Here is a 23,935-nt window from a genome sequence, read left to right as displayed (position 1 = left end):
ATTACTTAAATTATGCTACTCGATCCTGTGTGACTTCCAGCCCATTCTGTGGATTTTCTGAGAAACAGTTCGGCTGAGAGCAAAAATTGGAAACACCACCACTATGCACAGAATAAGTGACAGGCACTAACTTGCAAAAGCCAGTAAACTCTTTAAAACTATTGATAGCAAATTCCTGTCTCAATTTTGACTTAAATTTTTAAAAAATCAGTTTAACCACTAATTAAAGTATGTTAAGATAAAATGAGAGATTGGAATTATATTGCTAACTTTTTCCTCAAATTAAGGCATAACTGAAAGTATCAATTCTCAAATTTTTAAGTATGCTAAAATACACCAAATATATGAAAAATCTTTTCAAAGTTCCCTATCTTTGATAATATAAAATATACATGCCCTACATTTTAAAAAGGACACTGTTGCTATTACAGAAAAATAAAATCAAAACTCTAGTAAAATCTCATAATAGGGATTTTCATTTCCATTTTTACTTTTTAAAAAATCACAGAAATTGATAACAAATATTAACAGTCATCAAGGTGACCACTTAAATGGATTAAAATAAAAGGAATTCAAATAGGACACCCCCTCCCACATTATTTATTACCACCCACTGAGTTTAAGATGTTATCAAGACCAAAAAGTAATGTAACAAAAAATATGATGGAAATCTCAGACTTTTTTTGCTTTTAAATTTTATGACAGACAGCATACAGAAAGCTTGTGGTAGTGAGTATGTGTGAGAAGCACATTCAGAGCATTCCAGCCAGGCCAAGCAGAAATTTAGTACTGAAAACTCTCACACTTACAAACACACACAGTGAGGGTGAGGCACAAACAGTATCTGTAGTTTATATTTAGTTTGTTTTGGGTGAAACAAGAAAGAAGAGCCCAACTACCTCTGAACACTGGGCCAGGCTCAAAATCAAACACTATTTCACTGGGGACAGAATGTAGGAGGGGACTGGGAGTCCGGGATTGGTATTTCCGAAGACAGCGCATCAGTTGGTTCAAAGGGGCTGTTAGAAGAGAAAGAGAGGGGCAGGCAAACACAGGAAGACAGACACACAGAAGAAATGAAAGAAGTCATGGGGAATAAATAAGATGAGTCGAAGCCTGCTTCACAAAATAATTCTGGATGTTTAAAAAACTGCTTATTTTCATAAAATCCCAATGATTTTTTCAAAAGTGACTCATAAAAAAGGACAAGAAATGCCACTTCATTTTAGGCACTAAGCAGGCAGTTTTTATGACTAAGTTAACTTTGTGATGCTAAAATGATGGTAACATTTAAATGCTGGATGTATTGGGCAAAATTTTCAAAAGCCACAGCTACTAAGACATATGAAAGTCAAACCGGCAGCAACATTAATTGGAGGGTTCATGGATAACAAACAAAAACCACTCTCATAACTATGTGCTACAGCAAATACGAAGTCCAGAGTACATAATGCAGGGTTATTACTTTGGTAGCTTCACAGGTACACAGAAACACAACAAAAGATGGTTTATACAAAGTTTGTTCAATAAAGTATCTTTGAGGCTGGGCTTAGACATTTTGAAGATAAAGCAGGTCACAGTGAAGAGACCAACTCTAAGCAAGATAAGCACGCGTATCGCAGGCCTTCCTTATCATACAGAAGACAGCTGAAAGGTAAGCATGGAGAATCATCTAGAAGAAAACTTTAAGATAGTTTCAGATACCATCTCTTGGGAAACATTATGTGGGGGTAAATTCTCATCTAAAAAGTATTTTTCTTAAGCAATGTTTTCTTATGCCCCTTATTTTTACTGGGTGCTAGAGCGAATGTTGGATGAAAATTCTATAAGAAATCTCAGTTTAATTTGTCATTTGCTTATTTTATTTACTGGACAAAAAAAGGCAACTGGGCTTTTCTATTAGGGGTCTATTATGTAAAATGTACATTTCAAACCCTTTTATAAGGCTGAGGGAAGTAGTTGACAATATCTATCAAATTGAGAAGTTGTGACAGACAATCCAAGGGATTCTCCAAGAATGGTTTAGGAAAATCAAGTTTTAATTGATTCTAAGCTCAATCTTTAAGTATTGGTGGAGGTTCCCCCCCAAAATTTTGCTTTTCAGCTTTGGAGATGGTTTGGAATCAATAAAGTGGGTAAAATAACTAAAAATCTCTCCTTGATAACCTTTTAAAGCCATATGTAGTACATTTCATAATCATTTTATGTCTTCTTTTTCTCTACTCGTGTTATAAATTAGTTAAAATTTTATTAGAGATAATACTAAAGAAAAACAAAAAAAAATTTGGGTTTTCTCTACACATTTTTCTCTGTGTCTGTGTTTCATGAAAGAAGCAAATATAAAGGAGACAAGCAGCAAAGCAGTTGCATTTTTCCCTGAGTTTTTAAAAACTGAAATCACCACTTACCTCCATCACTACGAAACCCTTGGTCTCTAATCAAGTCCTACAAATAAATAGTAATGTATATTTTATTCAAAGCATGTGGTAATAACAATGAATTTTCCTCTAAGCATTAACAGAAAGGTTAATAACTGTCTTATAATTACTTCACAAAACAGAAAAATATGGAATTAGCTAGTGAACGTGATAAAATAAAAATGTGAAGCACTTGCCAACCTAACCCTACATTGAAGGGATTATTAGTCCTGACCAAATGCTGAGATCCACTTCAGGCCATTCAAAACCAATGGCTGCATCAATTCTTAAAAAAAATTCTACTGGCACATATTAAGAGCCATAAAATGTTCATACCCTTTGATCCTGTAATTCCACTTCTGGGAATTTTTCCTAAGGAAATAATTCAGAAGAAAAACAATGATATGCACAAAGATGTTTACTGTAGCATTATCATTCATACTAAAAAGTCAGAAATAATTATTTCCCTCATCTAAGCTTATTTCTATATTTGCTAAGTAAATTATGGTGTGTAAATTTAATAAATATTATGCAGCTACTAAAATAATTATGAAGACTGAATCATGAAACATATTTACAATATAATTAAAAAAACAGAATACAAAATTAAATGTAATTGATTACAATCATAAAAATATGGTACGTGAGGAAACACTAGAAGGAAAATAATCAAAATGGCTCAAACAAGGGTTCTGTTAAAATTGCTCATTATTAAAATACAGTTTTTTACATTTTACAACAGATAGTGTTAGGGGTGAGGGAAAGAATCTTCTGGCAAGGCAATGCAATGCAATTTGGAGCTTAATAGGAAAAACTTAGATTTAGTGTGTTAACCCACAGGATAATTTAAATGTGAGGGATTGAATGGCCCCAAATGTCTCTAAATAGGCCCAGAGGCTTTTTGCAAATAGACAGCTTTTTGTTTATGGGTTAAAACAAAGAGTGAATTCTTTACAAATGCATTTCTATCATGTTCAATGTATTATATAAAGCCTTCAACATTTTCTACAGAATATCAACAAGCTCTCACAGACCTGCAAACAAGGTGCTAAGTCTTATATGGCTACTAATAAATATAAAATCTCTAACTTTCTGTGTAAAGGTACTTTTACTTTTGCATATACTATTTCCTTAACAAATTTTCTTCCTAAAACCCCAACTAGTGCTTATTAATAAACTCCTACTCATTCATCTTTTATAATCTGGCTTAAATGTTGTCCCTTCTCTGCTAAATATTCCTAGATCCAATCAGGGAGAGTTTATCACCCCCTTCAATAAACATCATTATATATTTTTGTGATATTTATTTATACATCTGATTCATCCATTAGATTATGACTTTGTTGAGGGTAAAGATTGTGTGCTAATTTGTCCTTAATTCCCAATTCTGACACAGTGTCTATCCCAGAGTCAATAGTAAATCTTGTTTACTGGAATAATAATAATAACTGAAATTGAATGAAATTATTTGACACTGAACGAAAATGCTTAAAGGGTTTGTACTTTATCTTATAATTAATGGGAAGTTAACGACAGTTTTGGAACAAGGAAAGAGATGATTGAGGTGTTGTAAAAAATTAATATGGTGGTAGTGTAAAAAATAGAAATGGAAAAAGGGAAATCAACGGCAGGAAGTCCATTTAGGAGATTAATGTAGTGAGTAGTTCAAATGAAGAAATATGGGCCCAGCTGGTATGGTAATGAGAACAAATCTCAGTCCAACCGGTGTGGCTCAGTTGTTCAGCATGGACCCATGAATCTGGAGGTCATGTTTTGATTCCTGGTCAGGGAAACGTGCCAGGTTGCAGGCTCAGTCCCCAGTAGAGGGCGTGCAGGAGGCAGCAGATCAATTATTCTCATTGATGTTTCTCTCTCCCTCTCCCTTTCTCTCTCTGAAATCAATAAAAACGTATTAAAAAACCAAAAAGTAAATCTCAGATGCATATCAAGAGGAAAAGGTGACCCCTTATGACTACCTGCTTAAAGGGGAGGACGAAAATGCAGTATACAAAGGCGGTGCTCCAGATGTTTAAGCCTTAGAGGATAGAAGTTCAGTGGTGGCAAGGAGAGAGAAAGCGGAAGAGCCTAAAAGCGATTTTCAACCATAGTGCCGCAAGACTTTTTAAAACACGCAATACCATACTATTTAGTCAGGGGCACTGACCTCTTTTCCCTTAGATTGTCAAATAAAAAAATGACACCAACACAACAGTAGCTGTCCAGTGAAATTAATCAAAATTATATCTATTTTTTTGTCAGATCAGCAAAAAATTATATTTTTTGGTGTGCCGCAGAAATTTTAGTAATTAGCTTAAGTGTGCCATGAAGTGAAAAAGATTGAAAATCGTTGGTCTAAAAGAATGTTCATTTTGAAAGTAAAGATGAAGGTTATAATTTTGAACATCTAAAAATAGACATAGCCTAGAAATAAGATTTGATTTCTTATTTCACTGTTTATTCCTATAGTCCCTTCTCCTACATCTTTCTTCTTTTATAATCAGGTCTAGCTAAATTGAGGAAAACCTTATTAGTTGAAGATATTAATATTAGAAAAAAGTTACTTAAAATGAATCCAATAAAAATGCAGAAAAAGTTTCATAGTAAAAAGTGGGAAGAAAGTCAGATTTGGGAATTTATCTTTAAAAATGAAATTAAAATTTACAATACGGAATGTTTCCTTTACATTAAATAAAATTTAAGTTATAATTTTAAAAATATGTTAATTCTTAGAATAAACATAGAAACAATCAAGTTTTTGTTGGTCATAATACCAAACTTATATGATAGCACAAACTGAAATTCTTAATTTCGAGTTCATCTTTTACATCACAATAATAATCACTTAAGTGAAAATTTTAGAGTACTTCACCCCTCAAGGGCCTCTATTAATCCTTTGATACTGAAATCATTTTCATCTGAAGAGCCTATTACACTGTCATCCTTATGGATTTTCTGTTTTCTGTTATTAACTGGACTAATTTCTGTGTATTTCTCAATGGCTTTATATGACTTAAGTAGTTCTCTGAAGTCACTTTTTACAGTTTCCATAAAATCCTTAAAATCTTTTTTCTTTTTTTGTGTGCCAGATTTGCAATCAGTTTGCATTACATTTCCATTGAAACGCTGGATATTGATGTAAAGGGTTTGGAATGTAGGCTGGTATTAAATGGGAAGGGATATGTTTGAGTGGAAACTAATATTAAAGTACTCTGTTAATTAGTGAATATTTTCCTGTTAGGAAAATTTTTGCTTCTCTACTCCACCTTGTAATTATGAGGACTCACGTAAGGAATTCCTGTATAATCAGAACCACCTTATTAACTCCAGGACCCTGTTTACATGCGGAAACAGTTTCAATTTCCTTTTTAAATATAATTACTTTCCAAAACAACAAAGAAAACCCTTGTGAATTTTCTCATTTTTGTTATTTATTACAGAGATTAAGGATAACCTATACTCTTTATTCTAAAGCACAAGTTCTGGAAAACAATACCAATTCCAAGATTATTCCAAGGATCCCAGCCCACCACAGCTCAGACAGGACACTTTTATCCTGTTCTATGTGATTCAGTTACCAGGATGACTCAATTAAATGAACCAGTTCTTTTGGACTGATCCTGTGTGTTTCATCTTTTTTCTCATCTCTTCCTTTCTTTGTCTATATTGAGGACTGGCAAAATACAGTGAGATGGCCACCTGTTCTTATAAATAAAATTTTAGTGGAATACAGCCACATCCATTTGTTTATAATCCATTGTCTATGGTTGCTTTCACACTACAATGGCATTAGAAATATGACCCACAAGCCTAAAATATTTACTATCTGGCCCTTTAAGAAAAAGTTTGTTGACCCCTGGTCTACATTATGGGGAATTTCCTCTGCTTTATTTCCTAACTCTTTCACTGAAACAAGCATTTTTTTGATGACCTATCATTTATTTAGTTCTAATATAGGTGCCAAATGAACTATATTAGGAATGGTTTCTGCTGTACAGAAGTTAAGATCTAGTTGAAGAAGCGACACTAATGTGCATAATTAAGTTACAGTGTGCAAGATAAACTAGAAAAGTAAAAATGTCAAGAGTGACCAGCCAGAGGTGGCCAAAATAACTGAAGAGGTGAGATTACAATATAGGATAAGACCAGAGAAGATGCATTTTAAACAAGGAATGATTAAAACTTCATGACAAACTTTACATAAAAAAATATGCCCAAATTCAAGATGTGTACAGAGATGGAATACAATGGTATATTCAAGAAAGTAAAGGAGATAAAAAAGGCAGCTTTACATGTCAAATACATAAAGTAATGATTAGTCCTGAAGGGTTATTTAACTCAAAGTTGTACTTTTAGAAGTTTAGGTAAAGATTTCAAATTGATTTAAAGAAAAAACTTGCAATTGTATTCGTATTTTTTTCTTTACCATAAAATTGCCATGTGGATTATCTGTTAAATGAAGACAGGACTTTTACAGATGGTGTCATAAGGGGGAAAAAAATCAGAAGAAGTTTGTAACTTGGTACCAGTTAAGCATTTAATGCCATCAGAGAAGATGGCAAGGCTTTTCTGATCTGGAACTCTTAGAAGTCTATCACTTATAACTGTGATTAATGAAAGATAGCACTTATTTCTGATTTCTACTATAACTGTAGCAGAAAAATAAATACACTTGAATTTTTTAGTTCTAATAATGCTGGATACTTACATCAATATTGACAGGTTCTATTGTGTTTATATGCACATTTGGAGCTGATGAGGACCGGTCTCGTTGTCCAAACTGATTTCGATGATCTTCATCTGCTGGTCGGAAAGGCTGTGGAATTGGAATGGATTTTGAAGGAGACGGACTGGTGAGCATTTGGGGCCTGGAAAAATCAAGTCATTTGAAGATAAGATTCAGAGCAACTTTATAGAGATAACAACATTAAAAAAATTGATGATATAAAGGTTTCCTTGTTTTCCTATTCTCAAATAAAATTGTTAAAATAAAGCACTAAAAACCGAGCAGGAATGGGTTTTAAAAAGTATTAGTTTAAAAAACTAATATATGCCTACAACTATTACTGACAAAAGTGCTTTGCTGAAGCAGACCCTCCAGGGACTATCAATGATAAGAACACTGATTCTTATCCAGAAAAACTCCCAGGAAATTTACAAATGTCTAGAAATTACCTGTGGTTAATCAGCTGAAGAAACTCTTGTCCTTTAAAGTTACACAAAAATGCTCTAGGTAGAGACTGAGTGAATAAAATCTGCCATTTTTCCTACCTTTGCCATTTCTTGATAGCTGAAGTTACCAAAATGACATTTTTATGGAAAAAATTAGGCAATTATAAATATTTTGAGAATACGCATGAGTATTCCAGGACCTGAAAGATACACCTGTTACTTTACACAAGAGGTGAATTAAAATCCTGAACAATAGCAAATGATCATTTCCAAATTCAAAAGCTGATCCTGATCCTTATAGCGTCAGTCGCTCATGTTTTGAAATGTTTGCCATGCCCAATAACTGACACAAGAGACACATAAGAATCATACAAGCACTAAAGCAAATTATTTATAAAAATTGCTTTTTGATGAATCATCAAAATAAGGTTACAGAGAGGTCTATATTTTGGTAATGCAAATAAATAACAAAGTGTAGGATCTCTCATCACTGTCCCTAAAATAAATCACAGAGCACACTAAAGATTTGACAGTAGACTGTAATAACTTTGAGGAGTCTATGCCCCTCAGAAAAGATATCCAAGGGAGCTGGGAAGTGGGGATCACTTGAAAGATAAGGTATGGCTGTCTTAGTGAGCTCCATCAGGACCAATAAGTGACTCCGTGCTAAAGGCCTCTCTTTAGAGACTAGTTATCATTCTACCCCATCTTATGCAAACTCTGTAATTAATCAGTATTACTTAGTGGTTATTAAGACATAGCCAGAAATACAACGTAGTGGGGATAAAAATATATTTTGTGAGGGGAGAGGGTTTAGAGAAGAATAGGAAGAAAATATAGTAGAAAAGAAATAAAGCTTTGAAGAGACAAAGAAGCCAAATAGTGACAAAAAATTTAAGAATAGAGCATGTTAACAAGTCTAAATCATACCAGTTTATAGTTTTACTTCTCTGAACCACACTATTAAGGGTAAGAAAAGAAACATACACTTTATCTGTTCATATTAACTAAATGAATCCACATAGAAGTGAAATACAAATAATAAAATATAAGTATTATAAAAAACTGGTATCAGCCCAATGAGAACTGTAGGCAAAGACTGATAAAACTGGCCTTTAGGAAAATTAGCATGCTCCACTGGCCCTTTTATTCTGACTGTTGAGAAAGTTTTAGTTTGTGACAGAGTCGTCTTTATTTTTGCTCTAGGCAGCCAAATATACACCCTTTGCTAAAATATTTGGGAGCAGGTAAAAGAATGTAAAAATGACAATATTAGAATTTTTAAAAAAGTTTTGGAAAGTGCAGATTACAAAAAAACTGTTTTATATAGACTGATTTGAAGTCTCAAGGCAGTAACATACTTTAAGGTAGGACTTGAAGATAGAAAAAGTCTGAATTAACTACAAGATACTCTAATTAATTTGATGTAGGCATAAGTGACAGCAACTCATTCTTGAAACTTAGTGAATTAAGACAGCAATATGTAATGCATATTATATCAGAAATATGTATGCAAAGGACATTGGTCCAGAAGAAAAACAAAAACCTGGATTTAATCTAATAAATTTTACTATCATATCTAAAGAAAAAATGGATATATTAGACAAAAAGGGTATCTGCTTATTACACAAAGTCAGAAACACTATGATTTGGCAGTCGGTATCTAACAACTCCCAGGGAAAGGTATGTGCTGTTCCACAAAGTCAATTTATCTAGCTTTCAGGGCAAGTATGTTATAATTTGAGAGAACACTTATTATATTCTGATGTCATTAAACATCTGAACCATGGCCTAATTCCATCCTTAATAATTTTTTGATTATAATTTGGTTTCTCATTAATATCTCTCAAAAGCAGGGTAAGTGTTGGTCGATCCAACATAAGAAGTTTAGTCTACACAACAGGCTTATTTCTCACTAAAATGAAATACCTGGCATTCTAAATTCGTGCTTTCTAATTCTGGTTAATGTAAACCAGTATATCCCTAACTCTCATCATTTCTGGGGACTGATAAAATTGAGTTTCCATGCTGGCAATTCTTTACTCAAACCAAGGCAATTTATACCCTGTGAAGTATGTTGGCAGTCAGCAAACTGGCTTTCACCTCATGATATTTCTATATCTTGCTGCAAACTTCTTTATAGCAGTACCAAATTAAAAATAAAAAGAATTTTTTACCTCTAACATCCTTCAGCAAATTACCAGTTTGGGTCTCATTTTTAATCTAGAATATTAAAAGCTTTGAAGCAAAGTGACTACCTCTGTTCAGCAAATTTTTAAATGCTGACTTTTCATTCCAAACTTACGCATCCCAAAGCATATTTTAAAAGTAGAAAAGTAGGTACCTCTAATTTTTTATCAAAACTGGACAATGTATCACTTCTCCAGTATGTCTTAGTTACATCTATTATTATGTTTCTCATGACCATCATGATTATTATCAGACTATTAACAAGATGCAAAGGAATTCTGATAAAGAATAGGACTCGTGCCTGTCTTTTCACAGGCACACATATACATTTGTAACAGAAAAGTATCAGGGAGCCCAGCCTACATGGCTCAGTGGTTGAGTGTTGACCTATGAAACAGGAGGTCATGGTTTGATTCTGGTCAGGACACATGCCCAGGTTTCGGGCTCGATCCCCAGTAGGGGGTGTGCAGGAGGCAGTGGATCAATGACTCTCATCACTGATGTTTCTCTCTCTCCCTTCCTCTCTCTGAAATAAAAAACATATTTAAAAATAATGCATCAGGAAAACAAAAGTTTGAACATCTTTCTCATCATTTGCTTAGGACCAGAATCTACTTCAGATTAGCTATGAATAAAGTGCTTATGGCGTAGGCAAATGGTTTCTTTTTTTCAATTTTATCTTTATTGTTGAAAGTATAATGGCCCCCCTTTCCTCCCATTGATTCCCTCCCCCCTGTACCCTCCCCCCAGGCCTTCACCCCACTGTCTGTGTCCCTGGGTTACACATATATGCATATAAACTATGTTAATCTCTCCCCATCCCCGCCTTCCCTCTGAGATTAGTCAGTCTCTTCTATGCTTCTATGTCTCTGGATCTATTTTGTTCATTGCTTTATTTTGTTCATTAGATTCCACGAGTAAGATCATGTGATGTTTGTCTTTCTCTGACTGGCTTATTTCGCTTAGCATAATACTCTCCAGGTCCCATCATGCTGTCTCAAAGTGTAAGGGATCCTTCATTTTTACAGCTGCATAGTTTTCCAAGGTGTAAATGTCCAAGAAGATGCTTCATATCAATCTTGTTTTCTATCCTAACATGTGGTCTATCTTTGAGAATGTCCCATGTGCACTTGAGGAGAATACCTATTTTGCAGCTTTGGAGTGGAATGTTCTGTAAATGTCCATTAAATCCACCTGACCTAGTGTGTCATTTAGAGTCACTGTTTCCCTGTTGATTTTTTGTCTGGAAGACCTATCCAGTGAAGTCAGTGGGGTGTTAAAAAGTCCCCTACTATGACTGTATTGCTGTTGATCTCTCCTTTAATGTCCTCCAGAAGATTTTCTGTTTTGTTTTCCAGCCTGTGTGACTATTTTGTCCTGAGGTGCGTCTCTTGTAGCATATATTTGGGTCTTTTTTTCTTATTTATTCAGCTATTCTGTGTCTTTTGATTGGGACATTTAATTCATTTATATTTAAGGTTATTATTGACAAGTACTTATCTATTGCCATTTTATTTCTTTATGCCTATTTTCTCATTCTATTTCAACTTATTAGAGCAGTCCCTTTAACATTTCTTGCAATGCTGGTTTGGTGGTGACAAATTCCTTTACCCTTTTTTTGGTCTGGAAAGCTCTTTATTTCACCATCTATTTTGAATGATAGCCTTGCTGGATAGAGTAGTCTTGGTTTCAGATCCTTGTTTTGCATTACCTTGAATACATCATGCCATTCCCTTCTGGTCTGTAGAATTTCTGATGAGAAATCAGCTCACAGGCTAACAGATTGCTTTTCTTTTGCTGTCTTTTAAGATTCTGTCTGTCCTGAATTTTTGGCATTTGAATTATGATATGTCTGGGCGTGGGCCTCTTTGGGTTCTTCTTGCTTGGAACTCTCTGAGCCTCCTGAACTTGTGTGACTTTTTCCTTGACCACGTTAGGGAAGTTTTCTGCCATTATTTCTTCAAACAGGATCTATAACCCTTGCTTACTTTCAACCTCTCTGGCACTCCTATGATGCTAATATTGTTACGTTATATGTTGTCCCACAGCTCCCTTAAACTCTACTCTTATTTTTCAATTGTTTTTTCTTTTTGGTTCTCTGATTTTTTTCTATCCTGTCTTCTAATTTGCTGATCTGATCCTCAGCTTCCTCTAATCCGCTATTTCATTCCTTCCAATTTTTTAAAAAATTTCTACGGCATTCTTAATTTCCTTCATAGTTTCTATATCTTTTTCCATGCTGTTCAGCATCCTTATGATTAGTATTCTGAACTCTATATCTGACAGATTGCTTATCTCCATTTTGCTTAGCTCTTCTTCTGGAGAATTCTTTTGTTCTTTCATTTGGGGCTTGTTTTTTTGTCTCCCGATTTTGGCTCCCTTTTTGGAGTTGTTTCTACGTATTAGGTAGATCTGCTAGGATTCCCAGTCTTTTGGATGGTCTCTGGTGCAGGCCAAGGTCAGACGCTGTTTGTGACTGGCCTTGAGTATCACCGTTTGAAATTTTCCACACTCCACAGCTTCTGTTTTCTTCTGCTAGGGCTGGGTATGTTTGGACAGGACCAAGATATGCACCAAAGTCTGCTTTTCCAAGCCCTGGGTCCAGAAGCAAATCAGGCAAAGACTCAAAGAATCCAGAGGCTGATTGTTATTCAGTCTCTCAGTGAGCCTCAGGCTGTAGAAACTCCACAAGGTGGGGCCAGAGGTTTTCCAGCAGGGTGGGACAACTGCTTCTCCTCCAGGCAAAAGCTGCTTAGAAAGTAAAAGTCTGCCTGAGAAAGATGTCCTCTGCCTTATGGGGGAATAACTCAGCACCAGGGTTCAGATGGGTACCCTCTGAGATCTATTCCCCCAGCCAGGCCCCCTGGATTCTCCTCACACTGCTCTAGTCCACTCTGGCTTCCCTCCACCAGAGCTCAAGATGAATGTCTGCACACGAAACTTTGTGTGCTGACCCTTTAAGAGGGTGCCTGTATTTCCAGCCATCTCTCCCTGGCAGAGAGAAATCCTGCTGCTTTCACAGCCAAATGTTATGTGGGCACCTTTCTCAGTTCTGGTGCTCTGGGCTGGGGAGCCCAGCTTGGGGTTTAGACCCCAGAGTTCTCAGTGGGAACCCCCCCATAGGTGAGATATCCCTCCGGACCTTCAGCTGCTGCCTATGGGAGCCTGGCCAGCCCTCTCGCACCTTCACACTTCCTACCAGTCTCTATGTGGTCTCCACTTTTCATCCTTGGTTATGAGGGTGCTCTCCAGCTAGTCTTCAGTTGCAGTTGATTACTCAGGGTGGTTTTTCTATATTTTAGTGGTAATTCCAGTATGGTCTAGGAGAGAGTCAGTGTAGCTTCCACTTAATCCACCACCATCTTGGATCTTGGCAAATGGTTTCCTAATTTACAGCTAGCATTCCTGTCACTGCTAAACAAATGTCCCGATCATTACCATTAATAACCTTCAGAGAGGCAAAGCTAATTTCATTATGATGTTCTATAACTGCTCACAGAACTGGGATCTGCCATTTGAAAGGCATCACAGTCTATAGAATCCATCAGGAGTAAAAGTCATAGTCAAAGAATGAATTAAAAATCAAAATAACAACACTTTGATTTGTTCTCCTAAGAAATACACAGCTGCATACAAATAATGATACAGACAGCAGGAATAAGATGACTACACCAGAGTGGGTAATTGTTACAACCTGTTAAGAGAACATAGCGGCTACATTTTCTAGTGGTCCAAAATATGTAAATACATCCACTCCTTAATACAAAAGTTTTTTGCTGAATTTTCTAGTCTATGAAACCTCCAGAAAGGCTGGCTTCATAAAAATTATAGGTCTATTGGGAGTGTCAACTTATTATTATTTTCTCTCTCTGGGAAAAAGAAATAGCATTACACTATGAAGAGTGAGAAGTAGGGTAAAAACGGAAAATAAATATTTCTGATTTTAATTAATTATCTCTAGAATAGTCTAGAACAGAATGCTGTGTGGAGACTTTTTTTTCATTTTTTAAAATTTATTTTTATTGATTTCAGAGAGAGGAAGGGAGAGGGAGAGATAGCGATAGAAACATCAATGATGGGAGAGAGTCACTGACTGGCTACCTCCTACAGGCCCCCCACTGGGGATCGAGCCCACAACCCAGACATGTGCCCTGACTGGGAATCAAACTGCGATCTCCTGAATCCTAGGTCAATGCTCAACCACTGAGCCACGCCAGCCAGGCAACTTTTTCATGTTTTAATCATATGCTTCCAGGCATAGTATAATTTATCTTCCTCAAGTCCCATAGGGAAAGAGTAAACAGACCTGTTTGAGAAATGCTTCAAAGCAAACTAGTATCTTCGAAACTCATCACCACCTCTTTTTTCCCTAGTCTGAAACTTGACTATGTGGATGACTTAGCACCATCTTTAAAGTGAGTTCTCTCCTTTGTCCTCCACAACAAATTAATAACACTATTATTTTTTTTTACGCTTTATGAATATCCATTCCTTCTATGCTACTATCACTCCAGTTCAAGTCTTCATTGCTTCGCACTGTTGTCACAACCAACAGCATCCTAGGTGGCCCTCTTTACCACAGACATTTCTCTATCAATCTATCTGTATATCACTGTTAAGTGATTTTTTTTTTTTTTTTTTTAAATATATCTTTAATGATTTCAGAGAGAGGAAAGGAGAGGGAGAGAGAAAGAGAGATAGAAACATCAACAACAAGAGAGTCATTGATCGGCTGCAGCCCGTAACCCGGGCATGTGCCCTGACCGGGAATCGAACCCTGATCGCCTGGATCCTAGGTCAATGCTCAACCGCTGAGCCACGCCCAGCTGGGCTGATTTTTTTTCTTTAAGACACTGTCATCAGGTTAGTCTTCTGCTCAAAAAACTTTAATTCTTTTTTCCCTTTTTATACCAAGTGTAAATTCCAGCTTAAATTCCTAGACTCTCCATAATCTAGTCTTACACATACTTCTTCTTGACTTAGATTAGGCTCTCTTCACTATCTCCTAAATATACCATTGCCATTCCCTTTATTTATGCTGTTTCTGCCCCACCCCATTCCTGCCTCCCAATCACCAAGCTTTTCTTACCCAGGCTAATTCAGATTTTAGAATTCTTCAAAGTCCAATTTAAATCCCACGTTCTTCATTAAATTCTTTTGACTACTCTCTCTCACTATCCTCTTCTCCTATAAACATGGTAATATTTGTCCTTATTACATAGTTTTAATACTATATCATAAACTACAGATTTTAATTATATACTATTTTTAAATTGTTTGCCATTGTCTCATGTGTTAATGCTACTTTTCTAAATGGAAGTCATGTACTTCTATATCTGATATTACCTAATAAAGTGATGAGCACAAGGCAAGGACTCTAAATTATCTGTTGCTTGATTTTCTTTAAGACTGGTCCTGAAACAGTCTATGTCAGCTTTAATCCCATATATCTGTACCAAATGCATGTCAAATACCTGACTGGTGAAATAAAATAAGTTATCTGAGAAATAGTCCCTTTTTAACAACCCACATGTTGGAAAAGCTTATATTAAACCAAAGATTCAAAAGAAACCAGCTCAAATAGCATGTCACTGAACAGCAGGAGTCAAATCATACCCAAAAGAATCGGAGGGGGGTGCGGAAGGGGATGACCCAGACGTAAGGGCAGTCTCGGCTAAGGAGGCCTCCTCCTGTGGTATTGGGTGGTGTTCAAAAAACTTGGAGACAAACAGCAAACTGTGAGGCAAAAACAAAAACAAAACAAAACAAACCTAACTTGTGCAAAACCCAGAAGCTTCATACATCAGAATACATTATAGAGTTAACAGAAATATCTGAGATCATATTCCAGTTTTAGAAACGATTGTTAAATTCAATTAGTTGTGTTTTTGTCTAAAGGCTTATTTTTAAAAATTATATTCTACTTTCAAAGGCAAGCTCAGAGTCTAAAACTAATTGTTCTATATAGCAAATTTCTAAGTATCCAAAGGGAAAAATCATGCTCTATGGTTAAGGAATTAGAAGAAAATATAACTATTGCAAAGTTAGATTACATCATTATAATATTCTTTAAAATATGGAGTTGAATTATATTTGCTCAAGTGCTCAAGAAAAGTAGTAAGACCTTAACAGCAGCAGCAACAACACACAAAAAGATTAAAACAGATTCAGTCTAACCTGTTAAGAGAAATTCTAGCATAAAAAGCAAATAGAAATTTTAGAAAAAGATACACTAGGTACAAAGATTTTATATCTTACTTTTAAATAAAGTGGGGGTGCAGGTGGGGTTAAAGGAGAAAGAGAGAGAAAAGAAGAGAGAGAAACATAATTTACAAAATAGCTGACAGAATCAGATCCCTTGATCTATGGTTCAAAAATATAATAATGGTTAACTTAACCAAAACAACACCTGCTCTCCTCCCAAAAACTATCTAAAAGTGATTTCTATGGACAAGGGATCTTTACTGATTGAAAGAGAATATAAAACATAAATGAAATGTGCAGCTGAATCAGAAGTACAATTTTGGAGTAAAGCATAGGCTATACTACATATTACTCTCTAGACACACTTTAAAAAAAATTCCCTGTAACAACTCTACTGGACACATTCAGAAAAATTAAATGTAAAATGGTAGATAGAAATCTTTTTTGATTACTTACTCAAGTTGGTCATAATTAACACACATCAGCGGCACCTCTGTACTACAACGCTGGTGAAATTTATAACCACATGTTTGACAGCGGAAACCCTGGAAAAGCAGCTTTCGACAAAAGTCACAAAATGCTAAGGTGAAAAAAGTTTTTCGTACCTGCAAAGTAAAACATAAATGAGGATTTATGTAAAACATCATAGAGGATTTCAAAACTTGGCGAGAATCTATTTAGTAATCAACTAATCTACTCTCTTGTTTAAAATAACAAATTTTTAATGTTTATATCATGAGAACTGCCTTACACATTAAGATACTAAAATGAAAACCAGTGGGTTCAAGATAGTAGATAGAGTAATATGTACTATCTCCCACCCAATATCCAATTAAAAACTCAGAAGTCTTGACGGGAAATGAATAAAAGACTCAAAACTAATTTCAAGCTTGACTATATAAAAATAAAAGTAGAGATTAGATAAAAGGAGGGAACAGAAGAAGTAAAAGGAAAGGTAAGGGTACAATTTAATAATTGTACAAAGAAAGGAGTTATGAGATGCTTACTAGTGTTAAGAGAGTAGGAAACAAGGGTATGCTAGCACTAAAGTCACAAAGGTATCTGACAGAGGAGCCACAAAAACCCAAAAATAAAAAGAACATATTGGAGGAGGGGAGGAGGAGGAAAGGTTGTAATACCATGAATGAGCTAATTCCCAATGAAATCAGTAATCAGTAAATGATATCTAAAGAAAACTACATACATTTGATTAAAATGTAAATACACTCTGATTAAATGTAAAAACACTTAATAATTATAAAAGAAAAAGCTATTTGTAATTTTATGGAAATCAAAACAACCCTATCTAAACTTACTAACTAGGATAAAGAGCAAGAAAACAACCTAAAAGCCAGTAAGAACGACTTTTAACAAGTTATTTTGTTAGAGGATTAGAACACCTACATGCATTTCTGAACACCCCTCTACGTGAAACTTAAAAGACAACATGCAAAAACTCCACATCAGAAGCAAATGATCTCCAAAAGTGGTTTGCAGCCTTTTTCACCTGGCACACATAAACTAATTACTAAAATTCTGCAGCACACCAAAAAATGTATTTTTCGCTGATCTGACAAAAAATAGGTATAATTTTGATTAAATTACACTGGCTACTGTTGTGCTGGCTGTTGTCACATTTTTATTTGACAATCTAAGGGAAAAAGAGGTCAGTGCCCCTGACTGGAGAGTTAGGTACCATCTGTTTCAAACCTTCTTGCTGCACACCAGCACCAGTGTGCCTCGGCACACCGGCTGAAAATCACTGATCTACCACATGGGCCACAAAACAGAACTGTGCTGGGAAGGCTCTACCTATCTTTTTTTTAAGGGAGGCCCTACCCTGACAACTAGCAAAGCTAGAAGTTGTTTGAAAAGCATGTTTTGTGTGGACAACAAGCAGAAACCACGAGGAGGATAAACAAAGACCACGCGGAAGCAGCGCTTTCCGGCGTGGTGAGCGCAGTTGGCTTCTATGCTGTCTGCTGTTCCTTGCTGCATATTCTCAATTAATCTGCTTTTCAGACAGTTTTAACACAAACTGGAAGTAAGAAATAGATTTCACACTATGACCCAGGACACATCTGTATTCATGTAACATACTTGCCCTAATTACATGTAATGCACAATATAATTTTCTATCCTATTACGTGTAAGTGCTTTTCATGAGTCACTAAACGGATCTCAACACCCACAGGTTATGAAACCCTTCTCGATGAATACATATTTAAAGAGACAAAAAGTTATTTAAAAATGTTTCATCAAGAAAATGGTATCTTGGCACTCTGGCTTTTGAGAATATTTAAGTAGTTTAAAAAAATGGCTCTTGTTTTCTTCATCTTTTTTTCTATTATCACTTTCTAGGGGATTTAAAAAGGCAACTGCTTGTTTTTAGCTTTGTTCCTTTTCCATTTGTCTCTGGATATACAAGAAATGAAGAGATCTTTAATATTAATGTGACCACTATTTGCCATAGTCAAGAGTCTTTTATACTGCTAGCATAATTTCAGGAAATAGAGCACTGAAAAATATGAAACGTCTGCACAGGAATAAGCGTTATATAGCCATCTGATCCTCTTTGCTAAGCACTCATACCTTCACTCTCCTGATAATCTGTATCATGAAACCCTAATTTATCTTCCTGAATTAATTTCCTCAATTGCAGTCTTTCTTCCTGTCACTGATGTATACTTGAAAACTATGTGTAACTGGTTGTTTGTATATGTAAAGGAGAAAAAAAGAGAAAGACAAGGAAAGAAGGGAGGGAAACAGAGAGAAGAAAAATATCTAAGAGTAGAAAGCACGGGTATGCACTTTAGTATAAACTGCAAATGACATATAAAGGGTGGGGCAAAAGTAGGTCTGTAGATATGGAAAATACAATAATTAATAAATACAAGAATAAACTCACATACTGACAATTGTAGACCTACTTTTGCCCCACCCTGTACTTGTATTTGTGAGTATACCTTTGTCAATAAAGGTGAGCACAGGAAGGTGTATCTTATCTTGCATCACAATTTAGGCTTATTCTGAATTTGAGCATATCAAGACATAGATCATAAATTAATGGGAGGTGTAGACCGGCAATTTGCATGCATCAATTTGTAAGGTGTGGGGCTGTCTGAAGGAAGACATTATTAACCTGTGTGCCTATAGAAAATGGGAAGGGCTAGACAAATGACATTCATTTCAAATCTTGTTTCCCTATCTTCCCTTCCCTGCTTCACCCCACCCGTTCTCAAGGACTCCTGGGATGTAGACAAAATACTGAAGGAATTGCTTTTATAACAGACTCTATGAAACCATAATGCATCAGCAGCGTTCCTTGAGAGGCCAGAAAAATCCAGCAGCAACGCAAAGTGAGTACAGGCTCCTGCCTCTACATGGCACACAGAGTAACTGTTCTAAAATGCATATCTAATCACACTTCTCCCCTGCTCACAATTATTGAATTTCCAATTCTTTTACAGAAAAGTCCAAATCTTTAGCATGGCTTATGAGGACTGTCATGAACCTGGCTCTGCTTACTCTACCCATAATTCTTGCTACTCTGTAACATCCCCCTCCCCCAACTTTTTACCATCCATTCTGAATGTGTTTTTAAAACTGAAAAGGTAACATGTTTTCTTGCTGTTTACTGTCTTGAGTACTCTTCCCTTCACTCTTCATCTGCTATTTCCTCACCCATTAGTCCTTGGCTTAGTCTTCACTGGGAAACTTCCTGACTCCTCAAAGCCCAGGTTAGGAGACTACTCTGTGCATCTACAGCGCTTTATGCATACACGGTAATTACAAGTGTTATGAAAATTTCCTACTAAATCATCTCTACTCAAAGGCCAGGATCCTGTTTTTGTTGTTAACTGTTATATTCCCAGATCAGAAACAGTGTTGGCAAATGGGAGGTTTTCAACATTTACTGGAAGGTCTCCAACTGTGCTGAAAGGATTTCTACACTCTGGAACTAACCTGCAGTTTGCCTTCATTACATTCTTATGGCCAGGACCTTCCTGAGGCACTTGTTTCAATACAATTTTCTGATTAGTAACTTAGGTCTTCTTTCACCTCCCCATATCCGATTTCTAGTTAAGAATAATAATTAAGAAAAAGAGTAGTAATCACTATGAAATGTAAGTTCAACTGTTTTTGGATTCCTAAAAACTCACCACTCGAAATTCTACATGGAGTTAAAAAACTCAACAGTAATGAACATCCTAGTTCATCACTCTACAGCTATTTGCTACACAGTAAATCTGACTGATATTAGGTGTACTCTACACTTGTCCAGAGGATGTCTTAATTACTGAGACACCTGATTTCATCACTCACCACTAATGGAGCCCCAAAAGTACCCTCCTGGGAAATCATGCCATCAGCTGCTTTAAGAGCCCAGCTGTACTAATCACCAAGGCACAGGGGAAAACACCTGACGCCAAAATGCTAGCAATAACTATCTATTTAGAAAAGAAATAAACTATGGTTAAAATTCCACATATATAGATAAGTAAGAATATCATTCCTGTCTTATAGATCATTCTAATCCTGGCTTTTGCCTACCCTTTTACAGGACAAGACCTCAAGCTCTGGTAACTGTGTCCTCATCTGTAAGGCAGAGAGGTCTCACTTGCAGGCTTCATGCTGGTGACATTTAGCTCAGGCTAGGTTCTAGCAAATGCAAAAACCAAAGGGAGAAGTCCTCAAGGAGAGTTTTAGCATCTTCTTTCAGTCCTCAAGGAGAGCTGTTCCACTGACCTATCCTTCAGAAAAATTTATGTAAGTATGCCAAGATGTATGCAGAAAGATTCTGTTTAGGCCTCTATGTAATAGATTTTTTAAAAACACCTAAATGTCTATTACTAGAGGGTTGGTTAAATATACTGAATTTACACTACTCTTACAGACTATTATGCAATCATTATAAAAATAAAACTAGGTGTACTGACATGAAAAGATGTCCATGATGTACTGCTGAATTTTTTTAAGGTAACGAATACCACAAAGAACAAGGCTCCATTTTTAGTTTAAGAAAAGGAAAGAAATCAGAAATAATGAAGAGAAGAGAGGGGGAAAGAGAAAGGAGAAAACCTTAGGCTCACAGGTGTAAGCATACATGTCTGTATATAAAGAAAAAATTTGGAAGACTACACAATAACAAATTAATTTGACTAACGCTAGTTTACCTCTAGTATAGTATTTTCACTTTTTTACTTGGTATACTTTTTGAACCATTTAAATTTTCTTTTAATAACAAGCATGTATTGCTTTTTTAAATTCAAAAGAAAGTATAATGACTAAAGTAAAACTCTTTAGTTTAAATTAAAATTTTGTAAAGAACAGAACTGATTTTTAACTTAGGTAAAGTATTGATCCCCAAATTATTCACCCATATTTCCTAAATAAAAATTCATTCACGACATAAGTATTTTTGACATTTCAAAAAAATGGAAAGGTACATACAAAGTTGTGTGTTGTAAGTGGAACATTCTCCAATACTTCTACATGCAATTCCTCTCCAGTAAGCCAAGAAATATCAGTGTCCCAACCAATTGGCTTCTTCTCTCTGAAAAGTGTAATCACAAGCCTTTCTTGGTAATCATACCTAAAAATCTTCATATGCCTCATGCTGAAGATATGAAAATTGGTTATTGAGGGGCTAGTAATGATGAGGGAGGTTTGGCTCCCTGGTCTTCCATCGTTAGAAATTTAAGTGGCAATAAATTAATTTTTAAGTTTACCCCAAATAAATGTATCACTCTTGGACAAACAGCAGGGTAAAGAGATGTACTGTTGTCTTCAAGTCAGCTCCAGAAAAGACCTACAACAGCAGAAAATGGATTGTTCCTGGCATCAAAAAAAAAACCCAAAAACCCAGGCATGGGTATGTCTATCCAAAGAAAAAGAGCACTCAAGGGAAAACATGCCCCAAAAAAGGAAAATTTTAAAAACAGGATTCAAAACTGGGAATGGGCGGTGTCTTGGCATAATTTTAGATGCTTTCTAAAAGAAAAACAGTTCAATATAAAATGTTAATTTGATAAGCCTTTTGTGAAAACATGAGTTTGTATTTAAAATAGGGGCATGGCAATGAGTCCACTATTCAAATAAGTCACATTCTAATGGTTGAAAAATTTTAAGAATCACCTATTCCAAATAAAATAATTTGATCTGAGTACCACTACTGTCACACACAAAATTATCTAACATTAACTCCTCAAAAGGCCTACAAGATTTCTTTAGGCTAAACTTAATAATTTAATATTGTTTTCTAAAGCTGATTTTCAATTTCCTTGGTTTAGGTAAAGATCCTAGAAAAAAACCCCAAAGTTTAATGTCTGAGTTTTTGTTTTTTAAACAAAATTTCACATCACATACAAACCATACCCATCCTGAATTCTGTAAACAGCACAGCACTCTGGGATTAGACCTCTCATCATCAAGGCTTTCTTTAGACTGTCCCGGACTGTAACTCCACACCTTGCAGGGACCTGCAGTATCATAAATGCATGATATGAGGTAAAGGAAATAAATTACGTTTTTCATATCACTTTTTTTTTTTTTTTTAACTATATCTTTATTGATTTCAGAGGGAGGAAGGGAGAGGAGAGGGAGAGAAACATCAACTATGAGAGAGTCGTCATTGATCGGCTGCCTCCTGCACACCTCCGACTGGGGACAGAGCCCGCAACCGGGGCATGTGCCCTGACCAGGAATCAAAATGCAATCTCCTGGATCCTAGCTCGATGCTCAACTGCTGAGCCACGCCCTACTGGGCACACATCACTTTTTTAAAAATAACTTACCTTCATAATATATAATACCTTTAATGTTACATGGATTACCATGTTAGATACAACATCATTTCTACAGCTAACTTAATAGTAAAGGGAAATTATGACAAGTATCTATTATTACTCACCAACTTAAAACAAAATGAATTTTAGTTTATTAAAATTATAAAATATTTTAAACATACAGAAGAAATAGCCCAGCTGTGGGAATGGCTCAGGGGTTGAGCATCAGCCTAGGATCCAGGAGATTGCGGTTCGATTCCCAGTCAGGGCACATGCCTGGGTTGCGGGCTCGGTCGGGGACATGCAGGAGGCAGCTGATCAATGACGACTCTCATCATTGATGTTTCTATGTCTCTCACCCCCTCTCTGAAATCAATAAAGATATATATATATAAAAAAAGAAAAAAAAAAGAAATAGAGAATTTAACAGATCCCCATGTACTCGCCACTGAGGAACAAGAGGTGTCAACATTTAAAGCAAAACCAATGGGAAAAAAAAAAAGATTTTTAAACACTTTACAGGTTTTTTTTTGTTTGTTTACTGATTTCAGAGAAGAAGGGAGAAGGAGAGAGAGAAACATCAATGACGAGAGAATCATTGATCGGCCACCTCCTGCATGCCCCCTACTGGGGATTGAAACTGCAACCTGGGCATATGCCCGGAACAGGGATTGAACAGTGATCTCCTGGTTCAAGGGTTGATGCTCAACCACTGAATCAGGCCAGCTGGGCACAAAATCAATTTTGATCAAACATTGTTCAAAGCTAAAAACTGTGTAATCCTTCAATCACACTGATGGTCCTTAAGAGATGTATTACTGATCCTAAACATAGAAGGAAAAAATCCAAACTTTTCTTAATGTGTATAATTGATATTTGTTGTTGAGTTGCCTAGCACCCCTATTTCCTTGGGGAACCCGCCCTTCCCTAAAAATTCTAGTAGGAGAGGCTCTCAATCAGGGTCATTACTTTTCCAGCTATACATATGCTGGCTGTGTTCCATGTCCCTGGCAATAAGAACTGATCCAGGACTAGATATATGACCCCAATACTACCATAGTTCTTCCCTAAACTGAGAGATGGACACTGGTTGAGAGAAGCTCCTCTTTCTACTATAGTTAGTGTGCCAAGCAGACAGAAATCTGAAGCCCCCAGTGGTTATCTTTC

The 23,935-nt window shown here is 35.9% G+C and overlaps 1 protein-coding gene across 2 annotated transcripts in view; it reads right to left on the bottom strand.

Moving 5' to 3' along the window:
- Positions 1-23,935, bottom strand: part of BRAF (B-Raf proto-oncogene, serine/threonine kinase) — a 117,029-nt gene that overhangs the window by 44,400 nt on the left and 48,694 nt on the right. For both annotated transcript variants that reach the window (XM_081148063.1, XM_081148062.1), the window contains exons 4-9: positions 22,359-22,462; positions 21,435-21,537; positions 16,437-16,585; positions 15,393-15,512; positions 7,123-7,282; positions 2,409-2,445 (exon numbers count right to left, since the gene is read on the bottom strand). In XM_081148063.1, the coding sequence (XP_081004189.1) occupies positions 2,409-2,445; positions 7,123-7,282; positions 15,393-15,512; positions 16,437-16,585; positions 21,435-21,537; positions 22,359-22,462 (673 nt within the window). The remainder of the gene's footprint in view (positions 1-2,408; positions 2,446-7,122; positions 7,283-15,392; positions 15,513-16,436; positions 16,586-21,434; positions 21,538-22,358; positions 22,463-23,935) is intronic.

Source organism: Miniopterus schreibersii, assembly GCF_964146895.1.
Source record: "Miniopterus schreibersii genome assembly, chromosome: 9".
Taxonomy (NCBI): Eukaryota; Metazoa; Chordata; class Mammalia; order Chiroptera; family Miniopteridae; genus Miniopterus; species Miniopterus schreibersii.
Note: the sequence above shows the minus strand (reverse complement) of the source record. Positions and strands in the feature narration are given on the sequence as shown.